At 36.4% G+C, this 25,402-nt stretch overlaps 1 protein-coding gene across 2 annotated transcripts in view; it reads left to right on the top strand.

Annotated features, from left to right (window-relative positions):
- The window catches only part of DOCK4 (dedicator of cytokinesis 4), a 240,889-nt gene that overhangs the window by 85,480 nt on the left and 130,007 nt on the right, over nucleotides 1–25,402 (top strand). The window contains exons 2-8 of one of the 2 annotated variants that reach the window (XM_057403708.1): nucleotides 3,131–3,214; nucleotides 3,764–3,804; nucleotides 6,153–6,208; nucleotides 8,116–8,212; nucleotides 10,693–10,841; nucleotides 12,176–12,260; nucleotides 14,293–14,444. In XM_057403708.1, coding sequence (XP_057259691.1) covers nucleotides 3,131–3,214; nucleotides 3,764–3,804; nucleotides 6,153–6,208; nucleotides 8,116–8,212; nucleotides 10,693–10,841; nucleotides 12,176–12,260; nucleotides 14,293–14,444 — 664 coding nt within the window. Of the gene's footprint in view, nucleotides 1–3,130; nucleotides 3,215–3,763; nucleotides 3,805–6,152; nucleotides 6,209–8,115; nucleotides 8,213–10,692; nucleotides 10,842–12,175; nucleotides 12,261–14,292; nucleotides 14,445–25,402 lie in introns of those variants that run through there. The other variant, XM_057403707.1, reaches the window with a different exon arrangement.

The following is a 25,402-nucleotide window of genomic DNA, read 5'->3' as shown; positions in this document are numbered from 1 at the left end:
ATTTCAAGGTATAATTTTTTTTCTTCTATACATAAGCTAAAATGAGTTCCAGCTATTTTCTACATTGTGCCAGGTTTCAATCTTTTTTTGTCCTAAAAGTTTTTCTTTGAAACTTCTATTAAAAAAAAAAAAAAAAAAAGATCTCTAACAGATCTAGTTAACTAAGTAATAAAAATTGAATGTCACAGCAAAGTCAGATCAAAACAATGTGACAGGTTACATTGGCTCTTAAAGAAAAAATTACTGTCATTATTTTTGTCTCATGGAGTTTAAAAATAAAACATCTCAGAAGTGTATGCTTACAAATGTAGTAACACACAAGGGTTTGGTTTGGTTTTGCATGCTGCTTCTGGTAATTCCTTAATTTTATTTCAATGCCTGTAGGTGCTGTTTTGCTGGGCTTCGTAGTTCAGTTGTGAATCTTGCAAGCAAGAAAGGTGGCCAGAATGGCTCTTCATCATTCCAGTGCCACAGAGGAATTTAGATATAGTTTTTGGGTCCTTGTATAAGAATTAATTGAAAAATTTTCATTTTTCAACTTTCAGACTAATTTTTTTGATGTATAAATACTGTCTTGAAGCTAACCCTCTTTAAAAATGGTATACTTGATCATAGTGGGGGAATGAAAGTAGCTGTTCTTATTTCATAGCTCTTATTTCATAATGCTTATCTCAGGGTATTCTAATTCTGTGTAAGTACCTTGTTGATTTGGAGTAACACCAAAATGAATATAGGTTTATTCAATACACATGAGGCAGGGAGGTGGGGGAAGCTCAGTACTACAAATACTGGTCACACATAGCATACTCTTGAGGACTAACCAGATACATAATCTCACAGGCTTTATTCAAAAGCATAAATACAGGCCATGGGTAAGGCACAGTGATGATTGAATTCAGTGAGTTTTGAGGCCTTCAGATTCAGAATAAAGATTTGGCAAAAATGCTTTTCATATATTTTATGCATGCCCTCCTGTAGTATAAATCGTATTCTGTTTGCTTACTCCTAGAATCTGGAACTTTCTGGCAAAGTTTCACAAATGAATTTTCAGTTTTCGTGGGTGCTGACAGCTAATCTTTCCTCCTGCCTTTGATGAATAATGTGACAAACACAGGCAGTGGGTGACAGGTTATATTATGTTTGAGCTGACAGCAGGCAAAAGCCATCAAAATGGATTGTTGTGACACAAAATCTTGCAGGTGCTTTGATGGAAGAACAGTTACTTTGTAAACGTATCTGTACCCATGGGGTTTCCTTTCGGCTTTTACATGTGAAGATTTGTTCTTACACCTCCTAGTTGGTGTGTTTTTACATTGCTGTGAGATTTGGGTTTTCCTGTCTGGATGAGTAGATATCATGGCTGGAGCAATACCAGGCACAGATGCAGGTTGGGCAGAGAAGAGATTCAGAGCAGTCCTGCTGAGAAGGACTTGGGGGTGTTGGTCGATGAGAAAATGAACATGAGCCGGGTTCAGTGTGTTCCCACAGCCCAGAAAGCCAACCGTATCCTGGGCTGCATCAAAAGGAGTGTGACCAGCAGGTCCAGGCAGGTGATCCTGCCCCTCTACTCTGCTCTTGTGAGACCTCACTTAGAGTATTGTGTACAGTTCTGGTGTCCTCAATGTAAGAAGGACATGGAGCTGTTGGAACAAGTCCAGAGGAGGGCCATGATGATGACCAGGGGGCTGGAGAACCTCCCGTATGAAGACAGGCTGAGAAAGTTGAGGCTGTTCAGCCTGGAGAAGAGAAGGCTGCGTGGAGACCTCATAGCAGCCTTCCAGTATCTGAAGGGAGCCAACGAGGATGCCAGAGAGGGACACTTTATCAGAGACTGTAGCCATAGGTCAAGGGGTAATGGGTTCAAACTTAAACAGGAGAAGTTCAGGTTAGATATGAGGGTGGTGGAGGCACTGGAACAGGTTGCGCAAAGATGTGATAAATACTTCATCCCTGGCGGTGTTCAAGTCCAGGTTGCACAAAGCCTTGGGTGACATGGTCTAGTGTTAGGCATCACTGCCCATGACAGGGGGCTGGGACTAGATGATCTTAAGGTCCTTTCCAGCCCAAACCATTCTGTGATTATTTGATAGCAGCAAGACTGCTGTTAGGCCACTAATTAACAGCCGTGTTGATATTTGAACTCCGTTTCTAAAACACTTTATGAAGGCCATTTTTGTCTTCAACTTCTAAATTAAGCTCCAAAAGAATATTACAGTACAGAGAATTAAAATCAGTATTGCTGTCTCGTGGCCTGAATTAGGCAATATTTTAATTCAGAATTTCAGATACAGTAAGCATAGGATTGAATAGCTGAATTGCTATTTAGCATGTTAGTGGATTTTTAGTGTTTGCAGGAATAAGTATTTTGAGTCTTTTGCATATTATGTTTGATTCTGAGTGAACTTTTTAGCACCAGCAATATGAGTTAAATTTTTACTGTAAGTATTTGGGAACATCGGTGTCCTGGCAGACATTCTGCTTCTGAGGCATGTTTTATCTCCAGCAAGGGAAGCCCGTTTCTGTTACTCTTGTCCCAGCCTGAGCTCATGACCTCCCCTTCACTGGCTTCAAGGAGGCTGCAGGGGAGACAGCATGCGCACAAAACATATTTTAGTGAACAGCATGCTTTAGTGGTCTCCACTCCCTAGCAATTTCCCTTCACTTGGAATTATGGGGAGTGTTGGGTCTATAGCATCCATTAAGCAAATGTGAAATAAGGTTTTCCTTTTGTGGCATGTGTGTGGTATAGATGGAAACAAAAACGTTATCACTTTCAGCTTGCAAAATTCTGAGGTCTCGTATGTGTTAATGTGAGCATTTGGAATAAAGCAGTTTCTGTCCTTCAGGGTAGTTATGGCCTGTCTAATAGAGTTCCACAGTACAAATTTTCCATTCATGTATAGTAGGTCTCTAAGTGTTTGAAGGTTTTTTCCAAGTCCTGTATTTTAAATTTTCCGCTCATAGAAGTGGCTTAGCCTCTGGTTCTTTCTACAGCTTATGAAATTTTAGGACGCCTGTTTGTTCTTAAAGGGAAGCACTTAACTTCCCCTGTTAGTATACTGTTTTTGTTAGCAAGAGGAATATTTGTATTTTAATGTTGTAACTAATTGAAACTTATTATCTTTTTCAGTAATAGCTGGTTTTCGAGGGACAGTCCCACATGGCCTATCACTGGAGATTGGAGACACTGTTCAAATATTAGAGAAATGTGATGGTGAGTTCACCAGGTTGGAATTTCAATGATAACAAAGTTTCATATAGTGTTGATTTGAACTCCATTACCATTCATTTTCTTCAAGTAGCACATTTTTGAAGTGAATAAACGTTCTCTTCAGCCTCTGTGGTGAGGCAGAGAATAGAATCATAGAATGGCTTGGGTTGGAAGGGACCTTTAAGATCATCTGGTTCCAACATGCCTGCCATGGGCAGGGACTAATGTGAGTAGAATGCTAATATGATTTTAGCAGATGTTCATTATCCAGTGTAAGAGAAATAAAGTTGCTTATTTTTCATAATCTGCCTCCTTAATACATTACCTAAGGGACACACAGTTAAAGAGTAATATCTGAAATTGTGTGAATTGTCCTCTGAATGGGAGCTGGTTTAAGCAAAATATTTTTCATTTTATGAAAAACCTTTTAAATTAGTTCAGTCTGTTAGCATCATGTAGTTATCATATCTGTCCAAAAGGGAAAGATGAAATCTGGTTTACATATGGAAAAGACTTACATAGTTTACAAAACAAAATGTTCTTTCTTCACAGGATGGTACAGAGGATTTGCCTTAAAAAACCCCAATGTTAAGGTAAAGGTCAATTACAGTTTTACATTCTTTGGCAACAGTGTTTATTTACTTTTTAAAAGTTTGTAGTCTCCATGTCAGTTTATTATATTTACTCTAGAGGAAAAGTAGAGCTTAGCGTTAAGTATTATTGATAGTGCTTTAATTAGATTTTGACATGGATTACACTTCTGAAATGCTCCTATGTGTTAGAATGAGGCTCTGCTGAATTTCCTTTCATTTCCGATTTTTAGATTGCGAACTCAGAGGAAGATAAGTTGAAGGGAAAAGACTACTGAGAATACAAATTGTAAATGCTGCTGAAAAAGTTGACTAGACTCTGCCTATTTTTCTTGATGTTATGAATTAATTTAGAGCAGTCAGTGAATGCAGCTAATTCATAGGGGCCACGTGCAGACTATCAATTGAATATAAGCTGTGTATTGTCATATAAAATGCATGGTTCATTTTATTTTTCTTTGATGTGTAGTCTTTAATTTCCACAGTAGTATAGCTGATAGTACTCTAAACCAGACTTCACTGATTTTTTTTTCTGCATTCAGACATGAAATACTAGGAAATTCATATTTCAGCATTTGTTCATGTTTAATGTCTAAGCTTTATGTATCTTATTTGTCTTTCTGTTTTCTTAATCTATCCTGTCAACTTGCCTTTGTGACTGTAAAGGTTGTGGTTTTTACATGGGAAATCATTTTAAGATTTCCTCTTTTTTTTTTTTTTCAGCAACACAGCACTAGAGTTTTTAGTCTTATTAAAGCCATTCTGTTCCTTCTTTAACCTCCATTGTAAGCTTCGCTATTTTTTCCCCTCTATTCATTTCCAAGCCTCTTCAGCTGCAGAATAGGGCACAGATACATTAATTTCAAAAGTTTCTAGGCGCTCTTATCATAAGTCATTGACCATTTGTGTCTAGGCGTGCAGTGTCTGCTCACATAAATTCCCTTTGCTTTATATAGAAGGTCAATGTGAATAAATAAATTTAGCCAGAGTCCAATGTGATGTTTACTACTTTGACTTCATTGATATATATTGCAATTTGATTTATAAGACATGAGCAGTTAGGATTTTGTTATTGCTTCTTCTATGTCTTTTGTTGCAATTCTTAACACATGCTTGCTGTCAGTCTTGCTTTGTGGTCTGTCAAATGTGTTGATAGAAGTTATGAACAGGTTTTCTAAACATGACTTGATGTGTGAAGAAATGAGATATGTATTTTCTGCTTTCCTAGTGTGAATGCAAACAGCTTTCTGAATGGGATTTTTGAAGGCAGTCTCTTTGAAAGTAAAATAGTAAGAGCACCTTGTAACTCCACTTGTTATTGGTATTGCTCTGTCAAGATTCTTCCCTTGTTATTCTGCCAGCTTTGACACTCAAAGAAACATTCCGTGGCAGCTGGTCCGCAGTAAGCATGCATATGCAGCCATCCTGTTTTCTGGCACGCTGTTACAAGTGCAAGGCTGTACATCTTACTGTCCTTGGGAGATGCTCTCCAGAACTACTTTACATTACAGACAAGTGGGAGCAATTGCCTCTCCATAGTAGATGCGTTTTGGTCAAGGCTCTAATGTCTGTGTTAAAAGAAAATGGGTCACCATCATCACAAAGGAAAGCTGTACGCAGCTGTGCTTATTGTAAAGAGAACCTATATACGTATTCCCTTGCTGCATTATGTAACAAGCTGTAGCATGTTACGTTCTCAGCCAGAAGCTTGAAGTTGAGTTTCTTCATTTTGTATATTGTTCTGATTTATGCAGGTTACTGTGCTGTAAGAGCTGCAGAACTGGGGCAGGATTGCTGCTTGTTCAAAAGAAGAGTGGAGGGAGCTTAAGTAACTAGAAAAGGTTCTTTGGTAGGGATCTACCATAGCTTTCCTGTGCGCTGCAGAGCATAATAACCACCAAATAAAACTTTATTTTTATTGAACTTTGTAATTTTTTGCTTCATTTTGAAATCATTATCTGAAGATATTATTTTTAGGATGTTTTTGTTAAGATATTACCCCCCCCCGCCCAGTTCATCCGTTTCTTATCAGGGTTGGAATAATTAATAAGAGTACCCAGCATAAGTGAGCTCTTAAGCAGTCTTCTACATGTTCTACACCTGTTTATCTTCTAATTTTCTGAAGTGTTGAAGGATTTAAACTCTACTGAATATGGCATTTTAGTTTCCATTAGATCTATGCTGACTATGTATCTCACTCTCTTTTGCAAGTTTTTTGGTAATTATTTGGAGGACTTTAAATTCAGCATGCATTTGCATATTAAATAGTACTAAATGGTACTCAACTCATGTAAGGGGAGAGGGGTTTTTTTGTTTTTCTGTTTTTTTACATAAATTGTTTTATTTTTCAGGGCATATTTCCATCCAATTACATTCACTTGAAAAACGCCTGTGTTAAGAACAAAGGGTAAGTGAAGTGTTCTGATTCAAATATTTAAACGTGCTCAGTTACTTGAACAAAAAGTCTTTTGCTTATAAGGTAATGATTTTGTTATTTAATATCTTAACTTCAGCTTACTGCCACAGGACTTAAAATGTTTGTCCTTAGCTAACCTGATACTCCTCCATGATTATAAGGTTGGAGCAAGGTATTTTGAAAAGACCTGGAGCACAGTTGGGACTATCAGCCTGTATTGTCTAAAGGACAGAGAAAACAATTACATGTTTTCACTTCCTGTTGGTAAGTTTTGCTTGAAAAAGGTTAAACCATGACAACAGTATTGCCTCGATTAGAAAAAGTCATTCTGTCCAGAAGCTGGCTATTAACCTGCTGTTTAAGACTGGTTGTTTTCTTAGAGGATAGCAGCTGTTCCATGGCACACAGATACAGTAAGATAGCATTAAAGTTCAAGGGCCGAAGATTTCACTAGCACTGTAATTGGAGATATTTTTTCCTTCATTTCTTTCCTTCAGGTGATGGAGAGACAGTAGTTATTTTTGACAACAACTGATCTCTTTTCATTTCTGGAGGAGTTAATAAGAAACCAGAACAATTTGCTAAAATTAGTTTAAAATTTTTTAGAACTCAAATGTTCTGACTAAAAGAAACACTGGTTTTTGGCTTAGATTTTTTTTTTTTTAAGATGTAATGCTTGCCGTGAGAGTATTGCTTTTTTTTTTCCTTTTAATTTCTCAGTGATCTTAGTTTGACACAGTTTTTTCTGAAGTTTTACTTAATTTGGGAGTATTCACATTGTATTATTTATTTAGATTTATTCATTGAGAACTGATATATAACAGTTTGAAACCTATTTAGGTAAAGACATTTCTCATCATAATAGTTGGATGCCTAAACATCAGCTGTAGGTGAGCTTTACTTTGGGAGCATGAATGAATGAGAAGAAGGTCCATTATTCATAATGAGCAAAAATAATCATGAAAACTGGAATCATATTAAAAATAAAAGGGCTTATCCTCTTACTGTTAAACACACTGTTGTCTGCTATGGAGTTCAAGCCACATGTGGTTTGTCATGCACTAGGGTAGCTTCTCCTTTGAAAGTGGTTGTAGATACAACTGAAGGTTCAGTGAAATAAAATTGTTGTAAAACATCACAATAGAACAAAACATAAAGATGGATAAATATTTGGTAGCAGACACCACAATGGTACTTGCAGGGAGTTCAGCCTTTGTTGCCTCTCTTTTCTTCCTTGTGTATATTTCCCCTTCAGGCCATGTGCATTGTGGACAGGGGCTCTCACCTTGTTATCCTAACTTGGTTAGAGAGAAATGATATAATGAAAAAAGTAATCCAGGCCTGAATTCAAACCTTTCAAATGTACTGTGTGTGAGAACAAAGCGGCAGTGGTGACCGTATGTAAGATGATGGTGTGGTGGAGAGTTTGGTCTTGACCAAGCCAACACATTCTTTTTCTTGGTCAGGATCTAATAAGCAAGGACTCGCACTGTACTAGTTTACTTTTGAGATTTTATGCCCTCTTTCGGTTGAAAAAACAGCATTTTCTGTCTTATTTCTATAAACAGAGCAGTCACTGGTTTGGAGTCTAAACTAAAGTGGCAAAATCCCTTCAGAAACTGTGGGATTACTCTGCTGTGAAAGTATTTGACATGCTTATCATGTAGAAAAAATCCCACCTTGACTTTTCTAGGACTAAGACTTTCTGTGGGGATTAAATTATTTTCACCCAAGAGTTTTCCATGGGGATTAAATGAAATACACTAATGAAGTGTCACAGTCTGATGGATCACCCATGTAGGCTGTTAGACATCACATTTGGCAGGGCAGAAGTCTTTATATTAGTAACAGGATTTGTAATACTTGCGTAATGTCATGTGTTCTTCTGAATGTTACAGACAATTTGAAATGGTTATTCCAACAGAAGATTCTGTTATTACAGAAATGACATCAACTCTTAGAGACTGGGGAACGATGTGGAAACAACTCTATGTGGCAAGTACCCTGAATAATATTACTTTGATTTAATACCAACTGTTGTTTAGATGATCTAGTTTAGTTAGTTGAGTCCTCATTGTCGAGGGAGACTGAGGGGTTGTTGACCCGGGAGTCATGGACAATGCAGAGACGATCAATGTGATCAAGCGATTGCCAAATTTATTACAAAGCCTTAACTCCTTATATACTATTTCTTACATGCATTTACAGTGATTTGGCATATTATAATTGGATACATGGCTTGAAGTCCCTTAGTGACTAATATATAATTGGTTAAGCACAGGTGTGAGAACTTGACCTTGAAAGCTTGCCAACAGTCCACAGTTCTCATAACTTGGTGAATTCCAGCTTCTTATCTTGCTTGCTTAAGCTTCTTCGGGCCTCTTATGGCCTTGCTGTATCTTTCAGGATTATTTAGAGTTTATGTACTAATTATGCATTCTCCCGTGAGAGCACTGTCTCCACAAGGGGCGATTCTTGATTAGCAAATGGATACAAGCTCCCTAGGCTGCTTTTCACTGCCATGTCGCCCGTGAACACACTGCAGTCTGCCATCCTTAGGAGAGGTTTCAGACCAGTGACTTATTTCTTCACTGTAAGAAATCCTACCATTTCCTTTGCTTAATTGGCTACCACCATAATTTTTTGTGTACTTACAAAACATGGAAAGAAACACGTTAAATCTTTCTCTTTATTCTGACTGAAATTCAGTCTTTGCTGACTGTTCTGCATCTTTTAAATTTAATTTTTTTTCTACATCATAATCTAAAACATAACAATTGCTATAATTTCCTTTTTCTGTGCCTACTTCTACTTCCTCTGTTAACTGAGCTGGTTTTTTGTTTGGTTTATTTTTTTTTTACTGACTGTAGAGTTGTCTTTAAAGGTCTAACTAAAATATCTTAGTTTTAAATTGTGATTTGCATCATGATTGTCTACTGTTTTTAACATTTGACCTTCTAATCTACTACATTACAACGAAGCCATGGTTTGGACTTGGCAGCATGCGCACACATAAAATGTAATCAAAACCTGTTCATTTGGTTCTACATATTCTCCAACCCCTCATCTTAATTCATTGCTGAGCTGGTAATTATGACTTAAATTGTGAGAAGGTTAGACACCTGATGGAAACTCTGAAACCATACTTTAGCCTGTGCCTCTGTAACATTCCTCTAAAGTCTTTTTTTTGTCTTTTGCTTCTAATTCAAAGGTGATTTGTATGACCTTCTTTTCCCTTTTTCCTTACAAAGTTCATATATTCCTATTGTTTTTACTGAAGTTGTTTCTTTTTTCGGCATTTTTTCCTCACTACTATTGTTATTGTATGATCAAAATACGCTGGCTTTTTTTTTTTTTTCCAGAAAGAAAGCCAAGACACAGTAAATTAATGCTCATTTTAGCGAGCTTATGAAGTGAATGAATGTGAAATAAAAAGAGGAGATTTATCAAGCAGCAGTTTGTGAGAGCCCTTGGAGTATAAAAATTATTGACAGACAGTAATGGTGCTTTTAAGTGAATTCAGCTTTTAATAGCAATTATGCACCAGAAGAAGCTGAATTTTGTTTTAATGCCATTTGTTCATAGGAAGAAGGAAAAGGGAAATGGGCTTAGTATTTTTTGTCTAGAATTAGCAGAACAAATCTGAATAAGAATGTTTTTTCAACTTTTTGTGATGTATCACTTAAATGGAGGTTGCAATAATTTCCTCAAGCTAAAGTTTCTTAGAAAAGCTGTATGAGGTAAAGCTACTTAGAATTGGTGAAGGATGAGTTAAAAGAATTTCTGTTTGGGAAGAAACTGTTATGGGAAATTGTTTATCCCCCTAACTGTTATATACTTAGAGTAGGAGGATGTGGTTTAAAAAGCAGTCGCATTCACATAATTACTCCTACTTCACAGTTAGATGAAGAACTGTCTGGACAAGATTCTGGCTATATATACTATTTATTATGGTTAATAGTGTGTACTATTAGATGCATACAATAAAAAGTTAAAAAGAACATTAACACCCTGTGTTTCATAGTTTGAGCGCTAGGAACTATTGCCTTTTCATCTCCACATGTGTTTGAGTTCAACTAATCTTGAATTACGTGAGCACATGTTCAGTTTGGATGAGACAGCAGCACAGAATGAACACACTCTTGGAATAAAAAAGTGCTACAGAATGAAACTTTTTTGTTGCATTTTTTGTCATACCTAGCTCATAAATTAGACTGTTAACATGAGGCATAAGGTCTTGGTATGAAATTTTGCAATGAGTGTGGTGCAAAGACAGGGTCTGAGGTAAGCTCTGAAACAATTCTACATGCACAAACACATGCATGCAGGTGAAATGGTCACAGTATGATGGGGAGAAAGAAGTCCAAGTAGGTGTATTAGTAGTGAGCTTTCTTAATTTCTCCTCCATATCTGTGTTCATTAGGATTGTCAGCTTATACAGGTAATGTGAAGGCAATTATATTTTTATCTCACAGAGGAATGAGGGGGATCTCTTTCACCGACTGTGGCATATAATGAATGAAATCCTAGACCTGCGGAGGCAGGTCCTTGTTGGCCATCTCACCCATGACCGAATGAAGGATGTCAAGCGACATATCACTGCTCGTCTGGACTGGGGCAATGAGTGAGTAAATATAGTAATAAATGAAAATAGTGTAATCTAATTATAATGCCACAGCTTTAGGCTCATTGTAGAATGTTGAAATAATGAGCAAGTTTCTGAGAGGTGTTACTTTGCTGGTATTTTTTAATGGACTTTCTCCTTCATTGTTTTTCTGCCCACTGTGTTTTAACAGAAAACTGACTTGCCAGCTTATTTTGCCTTTTTTCGTCAAGTTATTTTACATAGCAGTGGTACTGTCTACAAGAGAATTGCATTGGAATATCTACAGGATCCTTTTCCATTTTTTTTTTAAAACACACCTGGCCAGATTCCAGTGTGATGCAGTCTGCATAACTCTTGTTGTCTTAGCTGAAATCATATTGGCTGTCATTGCTTCCTAATTGGGCATCTCTAACATGTATCTTGCTACTACGATCTACATCTTTCTTTTATTGGAATGTGAATAAGAGCTAAGGCAAATTGTATTATCTTATTTAAAAAAAAAAAGGCAAGAAAAAGGTTAAAATGACTTTTGGCATTTAGGAGCTGTTTCCAAAGTCTTTTCCTTAGCCTATATTTGTTTTTTTTTTTTTTTTCAGTTAAACTCTGACTAAATGCTGCACTATTCAGTAATAGAATGAACTGAATTTCAGGGGTTTCTGCAACTACTGCTACCTGAAAGTCTAAATACCTAACACTGGGGAAGAGCTGTGGTTAACTGCTGCTTAGAATTTTGTGCCAACAGAATGGAATTGTGATGGTTTTGGAAGTGCTCAGTTCCTATTCTTTAAAAACATATTTTTGAAAAACATTCAATCTCTCATGTTTTTCTAAATTCCACAACTGCCACGTGTGTGTTCTTAATCTTTATTGCTTGCTGCTCTGCTGAAAATAAGTATTATTGCTAATGATTCAAGTCCATTTCATTATTGTGTTCATGGGGTACAGCCAGGCAGCTTTGATGTCATCCAGTCTGAATTAAAAATAAGTTAATGTTTTGGATTTTCTTTCTACCTTCTTTTCTGCTGTTGTCATTCAAATTGACAATACTAGTGCAATTCACATTGTGCAACGTCCACAGTAGTACAAAGGACAATATCCATTATACATTGTCCACAGTATGAAACATTTAAAAATTCTGGAAAAACATATTCTACTAATGTTACAAAGTGAAGAAAGTGGAGGAATCATCTGTGAATGGTGAATAGCCAAAACACCCAAACCCAGCTGTAGAGTGCCAATTAATGTATATATTATTTGTTGGAATGTTTCTGTTAAATGTAAGTAGAAGAAACAGGTTAATTTGTTTCCTTTATATGTAGAAACTACTTACTGTTATTCCATTTCTCAAACAGACAACTGGGACTCGACTTAGTTCCAAGAAAAGAGTATGCTATGGTGGATCCTGAAGAGATCAGCATTACGGAGCTTTACAGGCTGGTATGTGATTGTAGTACTCAGTACATTTGCTATGAAATTTCATGCTTCTCTTTTGGTGGCAGCTTTCTTCTACTTATTCAAAAGTACTTTTTTAAAATCAAATAAACTGGTATTTCATAGTGCAATGAGTTTTACTATGAGGAGAGAAGTTAACTTTTGAACAGTTATGTCATATCTGTATCTGTATGAGGTGCTTTGGTTTTATAGAAGGGCAGTGAAGCTATTGAAGGTCCTGGAACGCAAGTCTCATGAGGCATGGCTGAGGGAGCTGGGGTTGTTTAGTCTGGAGAAAAGAAGGCTTAGGGTGGACCTTATCGCTTTCTATGACTACCTGAAAGGAAGCTGTAGTGAGGTGTGGGTTGGTCTCTTCTCCCAAGTTACAAGCAATAAGAGAAGCGGAAATGGCCTCATGTTGTGCCAGGGAAGGTTTAGGTTGGAAATCAGGAAAAATTTCTTCACTGAAAGGATGCTCAGGCATTGGAACAGGCTGGCCAGGGAAGTGGTAAAATCACTGTCCCTGGAAGTGTTAAAAAAAAAAAAAAAATTGGATAATGCCCTTAGTGACATCGTTTAATGTTGGACTTGGTCCTGTGGTAAAGGTTGGACTTTTCCAACCCAGCTGATTCCATGATACCAATTCTGTATGTACACACATGCTTATTTTATGTTATTTGTTAAAAGTTTTGTGTTCTGAGTTATCATTAAAATTATGATTGTTAACGTGAATTTAATCATCAATAAAAGCTTATGAGACTCTTTTTCATTAGAGTTTTATTTTGCCCATGAGTCCTGTTAGATAAGACTTATGGAAATATAATCTTATGGTAGAAGTATTGTCACAATTAATCATACTGGGCTATTGGTCTTTTCTAATATATTAATGTAAATAGCAGTTAAACTGCATAGAAAGATCTCCTTTGGGTATAAAAGCCCATCTTCATTTACTAAAACCAGCACTGATATTTCTTATTCTGATTTAATCTCCAGTGAGGTCTAAGAAAACTTACCAATTCATTTATGTGGGCTTTGGCTCTTGTTTAAGTGCTGCAGCTGTTCTGAGCCTTACTTGCTTCAGGCTAACTAAATTTTATTTGTACCTTTTATATTTAAATATAGAATAAAGCAAAAAATATAATGCTGTAATTTTGTATGGAGCTGAAATTATATTCTTTATAATTTTTAACTACTTGTGTTGATAACTTATCATGTCAAGCCTGACAGTAATTTCTTAATGCTAGAATCAGTATATCTCTGAGCAGTTTCAAAGCCATATGTAATCGTATGGAATCCTGTTGAAGCACTAGATGAAATACAGTGAGGAACCATTAATCATAAGAAGAAACATAGAGAAGAAGAATAACTGAGGAAACCAGTAATGGAACTCATGGAGTGCACTTTCAAAAATAAAGAGGGGGGGAAAGCCCATGATAACCTCAGTTTGAAGATAAGTAGCTTAGAAACAGTGCTGTTCAAAATTATTTTTAGTACAGTGTAAGAAAGAAATAGTTCAATTTAATATTGTCATACTCTTAATGGGTGATTAAAATAGTGAAAGTATAAACTGTGATGTCAAAACAAGATAATTTAGGAGCTTCAATATAGCAGTCTGCCAAGGACTGATTTTTTTTTTTTTTTTTTTTCAAATTTAAAATACTGGTGTTTAGTCTTCTGCAGAAGTATTTTTTGTGTGTTTGGATACTAGAATATCAGATCATGAACTATTTAAACCAGCTCTGAAATACTGTCTTGATAAAGCACAAAGCTTTAAAGTGGCTTAGCATTTTCAGAGAAAAAAGGTAAACTACTACAGGTTACTGATTTTCTCTTAGAGATAATGATGATGCAGTGCAACACCGGGAAAGTCACTTCCTTGTGTTCTCCTCAGATACAAAAAACAAACAAACAATAAAGTAAAAGTATTACAAGTCAATACTGATTAAGAAAGTAGTTCAGTATTACAGTTTTTGTGTCTTTTTGTTTTGAGATTTTGACTGTTAATTCAAACTGGCTGCTGTGTTTGGGGTACTTTTAGATGGAACATCGTCATCGAAAAAAAGACACACCAGTGCAAGCTAGCAGCCACCATCTCTTTGTTCAAATGAAGAGTCTGATGTGCTCCAATCTGGGAGAGGAACTGGAAGTAATCTTCTCACTCTTTGACAGTAAAGAAAATCGGCCCATCAGGTACCACATGATTTTTCACTGGAATACTGATTTTTACATAAGTTTTGTCATTATACAGTGTCTGTTTTGATCCAGGTAATAGAATTCACTTTTAGAAGAAAGCAGAAGATAATTTTTTCCTTCATTTTAAAATTCAGTTTCAAATTTTAATAGTTTGCAGTATCATTTTAGGTTTAAATAATGTATATGTATCTGTCTTTTTTACCAGTTCCCGTTTTCAGTTGGTTTTGGTTGTCTGGGAACATATATATATGTATGCACACAGAGTGAATGTTAGTTCTGTGACCTAAAGGTCATTTTTCAGTACCTCTATTTTCCTCTCTCCTAATCAGTGCACATTCAAAACATAGAACTATTTCTTGCTCTGTAATATTTATGAGATTAATTCTCCTAGGTACAGGAGATTGGAGGGCTGCCCTTAGTCAGTGAATTAAGAGTCTTTTTATGAAAGGAGCTTATACTTCAATGAGGAGGTCCCCCTCTTCAGTGAAACAATCAAACCCAATTTCACATCCACTTAGGGTTGGATTGACCTCTTTTTTTCAGCTGGGAGCTGATCCCGGAACCATTCGTTTTCTGTTTGTCCTGGAGCTTAAATTCTGTGAGAGCCCTGATAACCTTTGAATTTTTAAATATTCAGTAGGTATTTCTATTTCCAGCTTATTTCTGGCCAAGAGAGAGAACAGGGGAGTGAACAGTAGCAGAACCACTATGAACTTAATAAATATGAACACAGGAGAAGAGCAGAGTTAGCTCAAGACCCTATTAAATACTGTTTGAGGAATATGCCAGGAAGATTGGACTATTAAATGCAATGCAATGATGATGGGTGTGGTGGGTTGACCCTGTCTGGCCACCAAAGCCACTGTATCACTCCTGTCCTCAGCTGGACAGAAAAGAGGAAATGTAACAAAAGGCTCATATGTCAAGATAAGGGCAGGGAGAGATCACTCAGTAATTACTGTCATTGGCAAAATAGACTTGATTTGGGAGAAAATTAATTTAATTTATTAACAATCAAATCAGAGTAGGATAATGAGAAATAAAAACAAATCTTAAAAGCACCTTCCCTCCACTTCCCAGGCTTAACTTTACTCACGGTTTTCTCTGCCTCCTCCCCTGAGTAGCACAAGGTGATGGGAAATAGGGGTCATGGTCAGTTCATCAAACGTTGTCTCTGCTGCTCCTTTCTCCTTAAGAGAAGACTCCTCACACTCTTCCCCTTCTCTCACATATTCTCACTCCTCTCTTCTGACTGCTGCTGTGCAGATTCCCCCCGCCTCTGTTATCCCAGAGGCACTACCCCATCACTGATAGACTTAGTCCATTTTGGAGCTGGCTGCATTGGCTCTGTGGGACACGTGGGAAGCTTCTGGCAGCTTCTCACAGAATCCACCCTGTAGCCCTCCTGCTACCAAAACCTTTCCATGTAAAGTCAATGCAATGGGAGATCACCTTCTGGTCAGAAGGCTCCCATTCATAATTTGCTGCTGGCTGGCCACTGTATTCTTCTCTGCTCTCTTCACAATAGAAGGAACATGTTTTGGAAGCAGCAAACATTATCTGATTAAGACTGGTCACTAGAGAAATGAAAGACTAGACTTCAAAACAACAAAAATAAACCACTTTAGGTAAGACAGCTCACAAGTACATGAACAGAAATATCAGCTTCTTCCTTCAGCCTGTTAATATGCCAAAAGCTGTTACTCAAAAAGTGTGCAAAGCCATGACTTGTCATCTTACAGCAGTACAGATTTGGGGAACTGTGTAGAATTTGGGCTGAGTTTGACAAAATTGTGTTTGTGCTTTGTAGTTGGCCAAGATATCTAACCAGTGCTTTGAAGATTATATTGAATAAAATGATTTTTATTGTTAATGAGATTATATATGTACAACTATTGCTACGGTGTTAGCTGCTAAATACTGACACTTCATTCTGGCCTGTACTTTGGACGTTAGTCCCTAAATTGCAGTTTCCTGTCTTTACTGAGACTTCAGTGTGCATCAGGGCACATCTTTTGTGTTTACTCCAGTAAATGCCACAGCAAGCGGTGGATTTAGGAGAGAGCATCATTGACAGAAAACAATTTGGGTGTTATGGAATGCTGAAAACAAGTTTATGACAGTAGCGGTGGTATGAAAGCAAATGGGTTGGATTTCATGTTCACATGAAAGCACAAATTCTAGAGCTGTTTGTCACATGCCTTGCTATGATCCATCCTGTACTTATTGATTCCTGACTCCAGTGTACGTTTGCAGCTGTTTTACTATATGTGAACTTCCTCATCCTGTTACTGTCAAACCTTGAAGAAGTGTGTTGCCATGAATCCAAACTGTCTTCTAGGGCATGGGGGGACTGAGATGAACTCTGTGAAGGTGGTTAAGAACTATCTGCAAAACTGACATACATACACGCCCAAAACAGTAGAACCACAACAAAAAACCCTCCCAAGAAACAAATGGATATCTTTCAACATGTTGAAAAAGCTGAAACCAAAAGAATTTTCATAAAAGCAAATTAGATGCACTGTATATCAGTATCACAGAATGAACATTGGAATGCAGGGGTGTCCAAGCTGGATATTTATATGGTCTTTCTGGGCTAGACCTGGAAGTGTTATCAGGTTATCACAGAGTTAAAGTAAAGTTAGCTGGTCTTGGTGCACAACAGTAAGCTATGAGGAAATTTTATTCAGTACAAATAGGTGGGATGGTTCAGAGGTCTTTACGCCCTGGCAGATGCACACGTGAAATGAAAAGCCTCCCTCAGAAAGATGGTGTATGAGAAGACACAGCTTCTGTGCTCCCCACCCATTGCAGTTCACACCCTGCAATGATACCAAAGCCTGCTGTCAATAATAGAGTTCTGGAGCCTGGATATACACTGTTTTACTCATTTCTGATTAAAGTGCAGGTCAAAAGCTGTAAGTGGCAACACCTTAAGTTCTGTCTCAACCTAACTGTCTCAGTTGTCCATTGGTTTCCTAAGTCATTGTCTTGTGGTCCAGTAGAAAAATGCAATGAAAAGAATAGATGAAACTTGCAAATAGCAGAAATAAGAATAGATGAAACTTGCAAATAGCAGAAATAAATTTAAGGAACTATACATGATAATTTCTTTACTGAAACAGGAAATTGGGTTAAGAATAGCAGTATATGAATACACATGACTTAAAATGTATTTCTTCAAATCGATACTTATGGTATTAGAATTTTTGGGGTTTTGTTTCTTTGAACTTTGTTGCTTTTTACCTCAAGTTTCAGTTTGCCAAGCACTATTTTTGTACCAAGCTTTTCTCAGGTGGGTAATCCTGCTTCTTTTAATGAGACCATTTGAATGCATAATGTTAAGTACAAGCTCACAGGTGACTTTGTGTGGATTCTAATATAATAGTCGTTGTCCAGCTGATATAAATTGACATAAAGCAAGTGATCTCCATAGCCTCTTAAATAAAGAGTTCATTTGGAGAGAGTGATAATAGCAGAATTGAGATTTTAATAATGGAACTTCAAATATTTTTCTTCAGACTAACTTAGCTTCTTATCAGGTGGACCTGCATATGTGAGATTTCTCTATATATCTTGTTTCATTTTTTTGTAACCTGAGGTTTATGCAATTGAAATAGCAGCTTTAAAAGGTTATTGAAGGACTAGAAGCAACATTATTGGATTATTTTTTTTAGATTGGTTATATATCTTTTTCCACAGCTTTTTTTTTTTTTAATTGCCTGTTTCATACACTCAGCTGTTTGAACAGAAATATTTGTTCAAGTGTCATGGTTAAACTGAATTGAATTGTAGGTACTGGATGGGGCAAGTATCTACAAAAAGGAGTAGTAAAGCTTTAGGAAGTTTGAATATAGCAACTTCATTTCTAGTCCAGCTCCAGGCTAGTGCAAGAAAAAGTAGCCTGTGGGTAGGATGCTCTAAGTCAAATCAGTCAACAACATTCAGAAAGAAATATAGCATGTTTGAGCTCACAGCTCACCTGGCTTCTTCGTGGTACTGCCCTGCAAGGAATGATAGTATGTGAATGATATTTTGTGACATTTTTCTGAGATTATTTTTAATGTGTTAGTATAAATCTCTCTTTCGTTCAACTTTGAGTATTTATACAACAGTGATAAAAGGACATAATTTTTACTGACGTGCATAAATGAATTTGATTTTGTGAGAGTGACTTGGCAAATTTGCAGGTATTGATTTTTCTGTTCAGCTGTAGTGTTAAATAGTTTGTAAGGGTTTGATTGTTCTCTTCCTTTATTTTGAAAATATCTGAGTTATTAAGAATGTGGGTAGCATGTTACCATGTGGAAAAGTCTGTGCTTTGGAAAAAACAAGGGAAAAAGAAAGTTCTTGGTAACCTAGGGAAGGTTATAGTTTAACAGCTGAGCTTTATATTAAAGTGCAAGAACAAGGTTGTCCTTAGGCCACTGTAGAGTTGAAGTTTTCTCAGGCAACATTAAGAACTGATCAGACTCAGAATGCAGGCATTGAACAATGAAAGGTAGCCAAACTTTGTGTTGTTGTTGCTATAGTTATATATTCTCTCTGAAAAAACCATGCCATAGCAACTGAGACAAACCAAGCAGAAAAAGAAAGCACAGTGTGATACCAGTTCTTGCATTCGACTTAGTTGGGACTACAGTTGTGTCTAACAAAAAAGTATAACACCATTACATGCTAAGAACAGATTAAAAGAATATAGAAGTTTAAGGTACAAAGAAATCTAGATATCAGATTGAAGACTATGATCCTGAATGCCAGCACACAGCTTGTCTATAATCCTTGTGACCCATGTGTTTTGTAACAGTAACTAATTCATTAAGTATTCTCAGCAGGGCTAGATTCCAACATGATGCTATATTAGCCACTGTTTGTAAAGACAACCAGGGGAGAGAAAGAAGAATAGTAATAATTGTAATTTCCTTTACACTTTATACAATCTTAATGTTGATTGCTGTAGCTTAAAAACAGTCCAGACCCCTGGCAGATAGGAAACAAAAATGTAAATATTCAAAGCCAGAGCAAAAAAACTGAGCATGGGTCTTTGTTTTCTTAAAGAAAACTCCAACTTATTAATATAAATCTGTTCTTACTACACTCTTGTTCCTCTTTATGTAAATAAATAAGAAAGAAAACCTGGTCATCACATGCTTTGTATTGAAATTTAGCATTTGGCATTTGCTCTTCTTTGTCAGCTTTTGTTTCTCTGATTAGTTGTGCTTCATTAGAAAAGAATTGGTCCTGAAAGAACATGCAAGTATGTCTTCAAGGTGGAGGCAACACGCTGTCAGGCTCTGGAATCTGAATAGGTGGAGGTATCTTTCTGTAGTCACAAGTAAGATGCTAAGATTAAGACACAGGCCAATGCTTTGCATTTTCTTTTTCATTTTTTTATTTTAGAAGGTTGATGAATAACTGGATTTTAGGATTGGATCCAGCTCCAAAGGCATGTAAACTTAAGATCTTTGTGTGAATTGCATGTCTAGGTTCCTGTTGCAATCTGCGAGAGACTTAGTTACAGTCAGTGAAACCAGGAAAGCAATTCAGCTGATGAAATGTCTGCGTCCTCTTTAGGGCACATTGAATAGCTCTTTAGAATCCATAGACTCTATTGACTGAAGAGCTGCTTAGCTTCCTCTGAAGTAATTTTGAGCTGTATCTATCCTATTTCTTTTTTTGTTTTCTGTTTTGTTATATTAGGTCTCAATAAAGTTCAAGCCTTCAAGTTCAGAAAGAGTTGGTGTTGAATTCATGAAGGATACAGATATTCAATATTAGTTGTCTGGCTTCTTGACATTAGCCCCTCAGAGTGGAATCCTTAAGGTGAAGCACTCTGAATTTGCTTTTAAAATATTTGTGAAGGATTTAGAGTAGATGGATCAAAAATAAGTGATAGAGGTAGGTAGAAATTTGCAGTTGTTGCTTCAGTAAAACAAAGCATGGTCTCTGTGTCTCTTGTTATTATGTTGTGGTAGGCAATGCACGTGTTCAAGGAATATTTTTCTAAATTAACATACAAATTGATGCTGTCATATATGACCTACCAGTGCATTTCTAGGATAGTACCTTTTAAAATAAGTAAGAGATGGAAATTAGAGCCATTAAACCATTATTGTAGTTTTGATAATGTGTCTTAGTATGCCTTTAGTGATTTGAATAAAAGAAAAATTAGGTAAATTTATAACTACATTATTCTCAATTAAATATTTTTTCATCTTAAAAGCATGGATAAATGCTCATCATTTTCCCAGTGTGTACTAAGAATTAGATAATAATATGTTTTTCTGGTGAGATGGGAGGAACTGTGATGTTGAAATGCATTAGTGATTTGCCCAGAGAAGAAATCTTATGTCAGATAATGACAGAAAAATCAGTGTAATGCTTGGGGTTCTTTTTGACCTTCAGACTTCCTAACTAAAGATTTCTCTACATGGGTAGCAGCTGCGATTCATCACTTGCACCTTAGTGTGATCAGCACCTACTTGGGGCAGCAGGGTTTTTTGCTGTCAAGTCTAGTAAGCTAGAGATAAATGTTTTGTATCACTTTGCCATTTGTTTATTACAGTATGGGACTGTACTTTTCTCCAGGTTTTTGTTGTTGTTGCTAGAAATTGCTATTAAAAATAACTGTTCCTTATTGTCTTGGCATCCACAATAACATCAGTTCTGTTGTATTCAGGTAGGTATAAAAATAAAATGCAGGTTTATGGACGACTTTATCATTATTAATAAACAACAATAATAAATATTACTTTGCAGACTGTTTCTATATTTATATAATTGTTTAATGTGTGTCTTCACACTTCAAAAGGCTTTTTTTGGACGTGAATATTCTACTTCCCGTATAGAAGCAGGAAAACTGTCAGTATTTAAGTCAAGTATTTAAATCTGAGTGATGACTTGCTTATGCACTTGATGCATTAAGACTATGGTTGCAAGTCATTCAGTTTCTACTTAATTGGTGCATACTAATTTCACTTGACTATGTATGCGTATGTATATCTCCATATTTTCTAGCTAAACTAGCTATTAGGAATAATTTCTTCTATCACTTAGATTAACAATAAACAGCTGTAGTCAGCCCTTGATAATTACTAGATTTTCCCCTGCTATGTTGTTGTATCTTGTTCCATTTCCTTCCCTTCTTTCTGCTTTGCAGTTTCCTGTCTTAAAATGGTAACAGCCCCTGATTAGGATAGAGTGAGTTTGTGAATGATACAGCTTTAACATGGTACAGCCATAGTTCTTTGGTTTGTGTGCTCTTACATTTTCTAAACTTACATTCTTCTTTTGTTAAGGTCACAAGCTCTGTTTGTGTATTTTCCAGTTTCTTTGTCTTTAAGACTGTAAAAAGCTATCTTGAGGACACTTTCCTTTGTAGAACTGATTGCAATATTAGAATCTTAAGGCAAAATTCTTAGCATACACAACTGTAATGTCACTGTATTTGGAAAGTGGGAGAGGTCCATGATCACATCTGCTCTTGAGATTTTTCTTTCAGTTCAGTCCTATTTTCCTGGCTGTTGCTGAGCTTTTACTTAGAGTTGCACTACAATTTAACCTCAAATACTATCTAGATGTATTGAGAGTCCAGATGATAGTGTTGTTAAGAAATGCTTTTATAAAATCTGCTCTTTGAATCTGGCATGTTCAACAAATGTTTGACAAAAGCAAAATCAGAAGGACTTATCAATTTAGTACTGAGTTTTGAAGGACTGTTTTTATATCAACTAATTTTGTTATAAGTAGATGAAGAATTGGAAAGTCTAAGACTTCTGTCTACTTCAGCAAGTAGTGCCAGCCAGTAGGAGTGGATCTGTAAGGCAACAGTTCATACGAAGCCCAGTGATGAGGCTTTCAGCAACCTGATCTAGTGAAAAGTATCTCTGTCCATGGCAGGGGAATGGACAATCTTTAAGCACCCTTCCAACCTGAACCATTTTATGATTCTATGATAAATATATGTAAATGTTTTCAGTGTTTTACTTTGGACTAACTCTGTTGTGGTGTGTGCTGAGTGTCAAAAGCATATGTTCCAGTTTAGTTTTCTTCAGAAGTCCAGTTCACTATCTTAAACTGTTCTGGGTTGTGAATCAAAGTGTGGAGGCAGTCAGATTTTCTTCAAAACCAAACAAGTGATTCAAACTAACCTGGTCATGTAGATTGTAAAATAGTGTATGTGAGATGGGTATTATAGGATCATAGTTAGAATAGGAGAAATTCTTGTAAAACATAAAGTAACTCAGCTGCACTTATGTAATATTTTACTTTGGGAGATAATGGATTTTTTAGCCATTACAACTACATAACAATAACAGTTTCCAAGTTAAAAGGGATTACAGACATCTGAATGAAATTGATTGAATATGAGATGCAATTACATAAAAATAACTAACTGTAAAGGAGACTAAAGTGTAAACATTAGTATAAAGCGTAAGTGTAAAGTGTAAACTAAGCGTTTTAGGTAAAGAACACATTGTTAGAGCCCCAGAGGAAGACTGAAAATGTGTGTTTTCAACTTTTCATCAGAATGCAGTGATACTGCTATATCATTCTGTTGCAATGTGAGGTCATTTATGAGGTTTGTGAAGTTTTTGAGTTTTTTCTAAGAAATTATTAGTAACTTCTGTTCTGTAATGTTGGAATATGAAGATGCTTAGATTCCCAGCATTTAGGGTACTGAAGAGTATGGTGATGATTGTTTGTTGCTTCTGTTACCAGCACAAAAGTTAACGGCATGAACTTCTCTTCCTGCAGTTAGATCACGCTTACAGAGCCAGTAGTACATACTTCAATATATTACAGTTATTAGTTTTGTAGTGGCAGATCTTTATAGAAATAAAAGACATCTGATGATAGTACGTGCTTTTCTCTCACATATACTCATTTACCCAATTCAACAGTTTGTGGCAGCAGTGATGATCTTAGTGTAGCCAGGGGGCCCATTTATACTGGAGCTCTAAACACCAATCCTTTAATCAAAACTATATTGATTTTTCTTCTTTTTTTTTTTTTTTTAATCAGATCGTGGAAAGATCCCACTTATCAGCTTTTAACAGAATCAGTTTAATGAGTTACAAGGGACAAAGAAACATCTTAGCTGTTTTCCAGACAGTGTGCATTATTCACTGAGACTCCAGTAACTTTATTTCTTGCCGCAAGAATATTCTGCTTTCATAAAAAAAACAAAACAAGAAACCAAAACCCCAAAGAAAATATTTACCAGGTGACCCTGTTCAAAAAAATCTAGTATCCCAATGTCCTCTGAAATGCCTACCTTTCCAGTGTAGATACAGTAAGACTGTTTATATCTGTAGCATATTGCTATGCAGAGACCTTACCTGTTGTTTTTTTTAAAGTACTAGCAACACTGGGCAGTGTACTCTGAAAAGGGGAATGTATGGTAATAAGCCATAAGAAATGCTGCTTGCATTTCTTCAATTCAGTCTGCAGACCCTGTTCTTGGCATTGATGAGCATGCATAAGAATGCTGCATCGTCTCCTGCCAAGTCCCAGTTGCTTTGCTGACCTTCACATTTCTTGTAGTTTGCTTTCTGAGATGTCAGCATAGTGCTGTAGAAATTCTTTTTCTTTAACCTGCAATGTGTTCTTGTGTAGCAGTGTCTCTTTACACCATTTTCTTCATGTTTTAATTTTTTCTAGTAGCAATGCTATTAATAGGACAATTTCAAGGCAGCACTTCAGAAAGATGGAGTGCAGTAAGATTTTCTTTTATTGATACACACTTTGTGTCTGTGTCAATATGATATGAATGTATTATCAGAAATGACTGAAGCCTCTGGCCCCATCTGTGTGAGGAGTAGAGATAGGTTGGCGTGCTAATCCTTTTCCTATCACCTTGAACAACCTTGTTTTTAACTGTCGTGTTGCCCTCAAATAAGTACAGATTCTTAAGCAGCACAAAGAGGAATAGACTGTTTATCCAAGGCCAACAGAAGCAAACTGCATTTTCTATTCTTTTGATTATATGCTTAAAGATTGTGTAAATTCCAGACCATGTCAAAGACTAAGATTACCTTTCCTTTGCTTTACTCTCAACCTCACCTTTATAGTGACATTCATACACATCATCAATCTTTTTATGACTTTCTTCTTTCTGTTGTGCTATTACTTTAAATCAATTAAATCGCCTGCCCAAATCTGAAATCCACCTTTTATTGATCAAAATATTTTATACTTTGTGTTCTAAGTTTTCCTTTCTTTCTTAAAAAAAGCCCTACAAAATAAAAAACAAACAAAGTCCCAAAAAAAAGCAAAACCACCCCCCCCCAAAAGCCCCCAAAACACTACAAAGCCCCCAGAACATCAGTTTTTCTCCCTTTAAGAAAAAGAACACTCCATTTCCACCTTATTCTATGAAAATCTTAAAGGATCCTGGTACAGTAAGAGAGTGTTTAAGGGCATTTTTGTGAAGTCCATCAGCATCTTCAAACCCGAGATCTGCTCTGTTTTAGTACAGCTCATTGAATCCAACCTTTAATCATCTCTGTAACTAAAGTTTGCACAACTGACTACTGTTAATTTTTAATAGTCAAAACAACAGCAGGGAAGGACTTGGATACCTCTTGAGTCAAGCTGATAGTGTATTTCCATTTCCCACAAGGCTTACTACTGAGAACCCAAGATGTCTGTCTTCAAAGATGTCCCTGTGGCCTCTCTTGAGTAAGAGCTCAAAGGTTCAATATTACTTTAAGCTTTTAAGTGGGTTGCACTTGAGTTTCAATATCTAGTTCAGTTAGGATCAGTGCTCCAGACATCAGCACTCCAAATGCAGGAGACTTGCATAGGTAAATTCTTTGTTACTTCTAAACAGTGTTGAACACTAGACTACAAAGGAGGTGGAGAATATATTTGTGAAGCTGTAGGTTGTGTACTCAGTGCAAGTTATTGAAAAAGTATGGGAGAAGAGTCCTGTATGACTAATCATCCTC

Source organism: Pezoporus wallicus, unplaced genomic scaffold (assembly GCF_028554395.1).
Source record: "Pezoporus wallicus isolate ANWC-B61680 ecotype Strahan unplaced genomic scaffold, APGP_CSIRO_Pwel_v1 contig_7274, whole genome shotgun sequence".
NCBI classification, from domain to species: Eukaryota; Metazoa; Chordata; class Aves; order Psittaciformes; family Psittacidae; genus Pezoporus; species Pezoporus wallicus.
The sequence above is the reverse complement of the archived record's forward strand: the minus strand, read 5'-3'. Positions and strand labels throughout refer to the sequence as shown.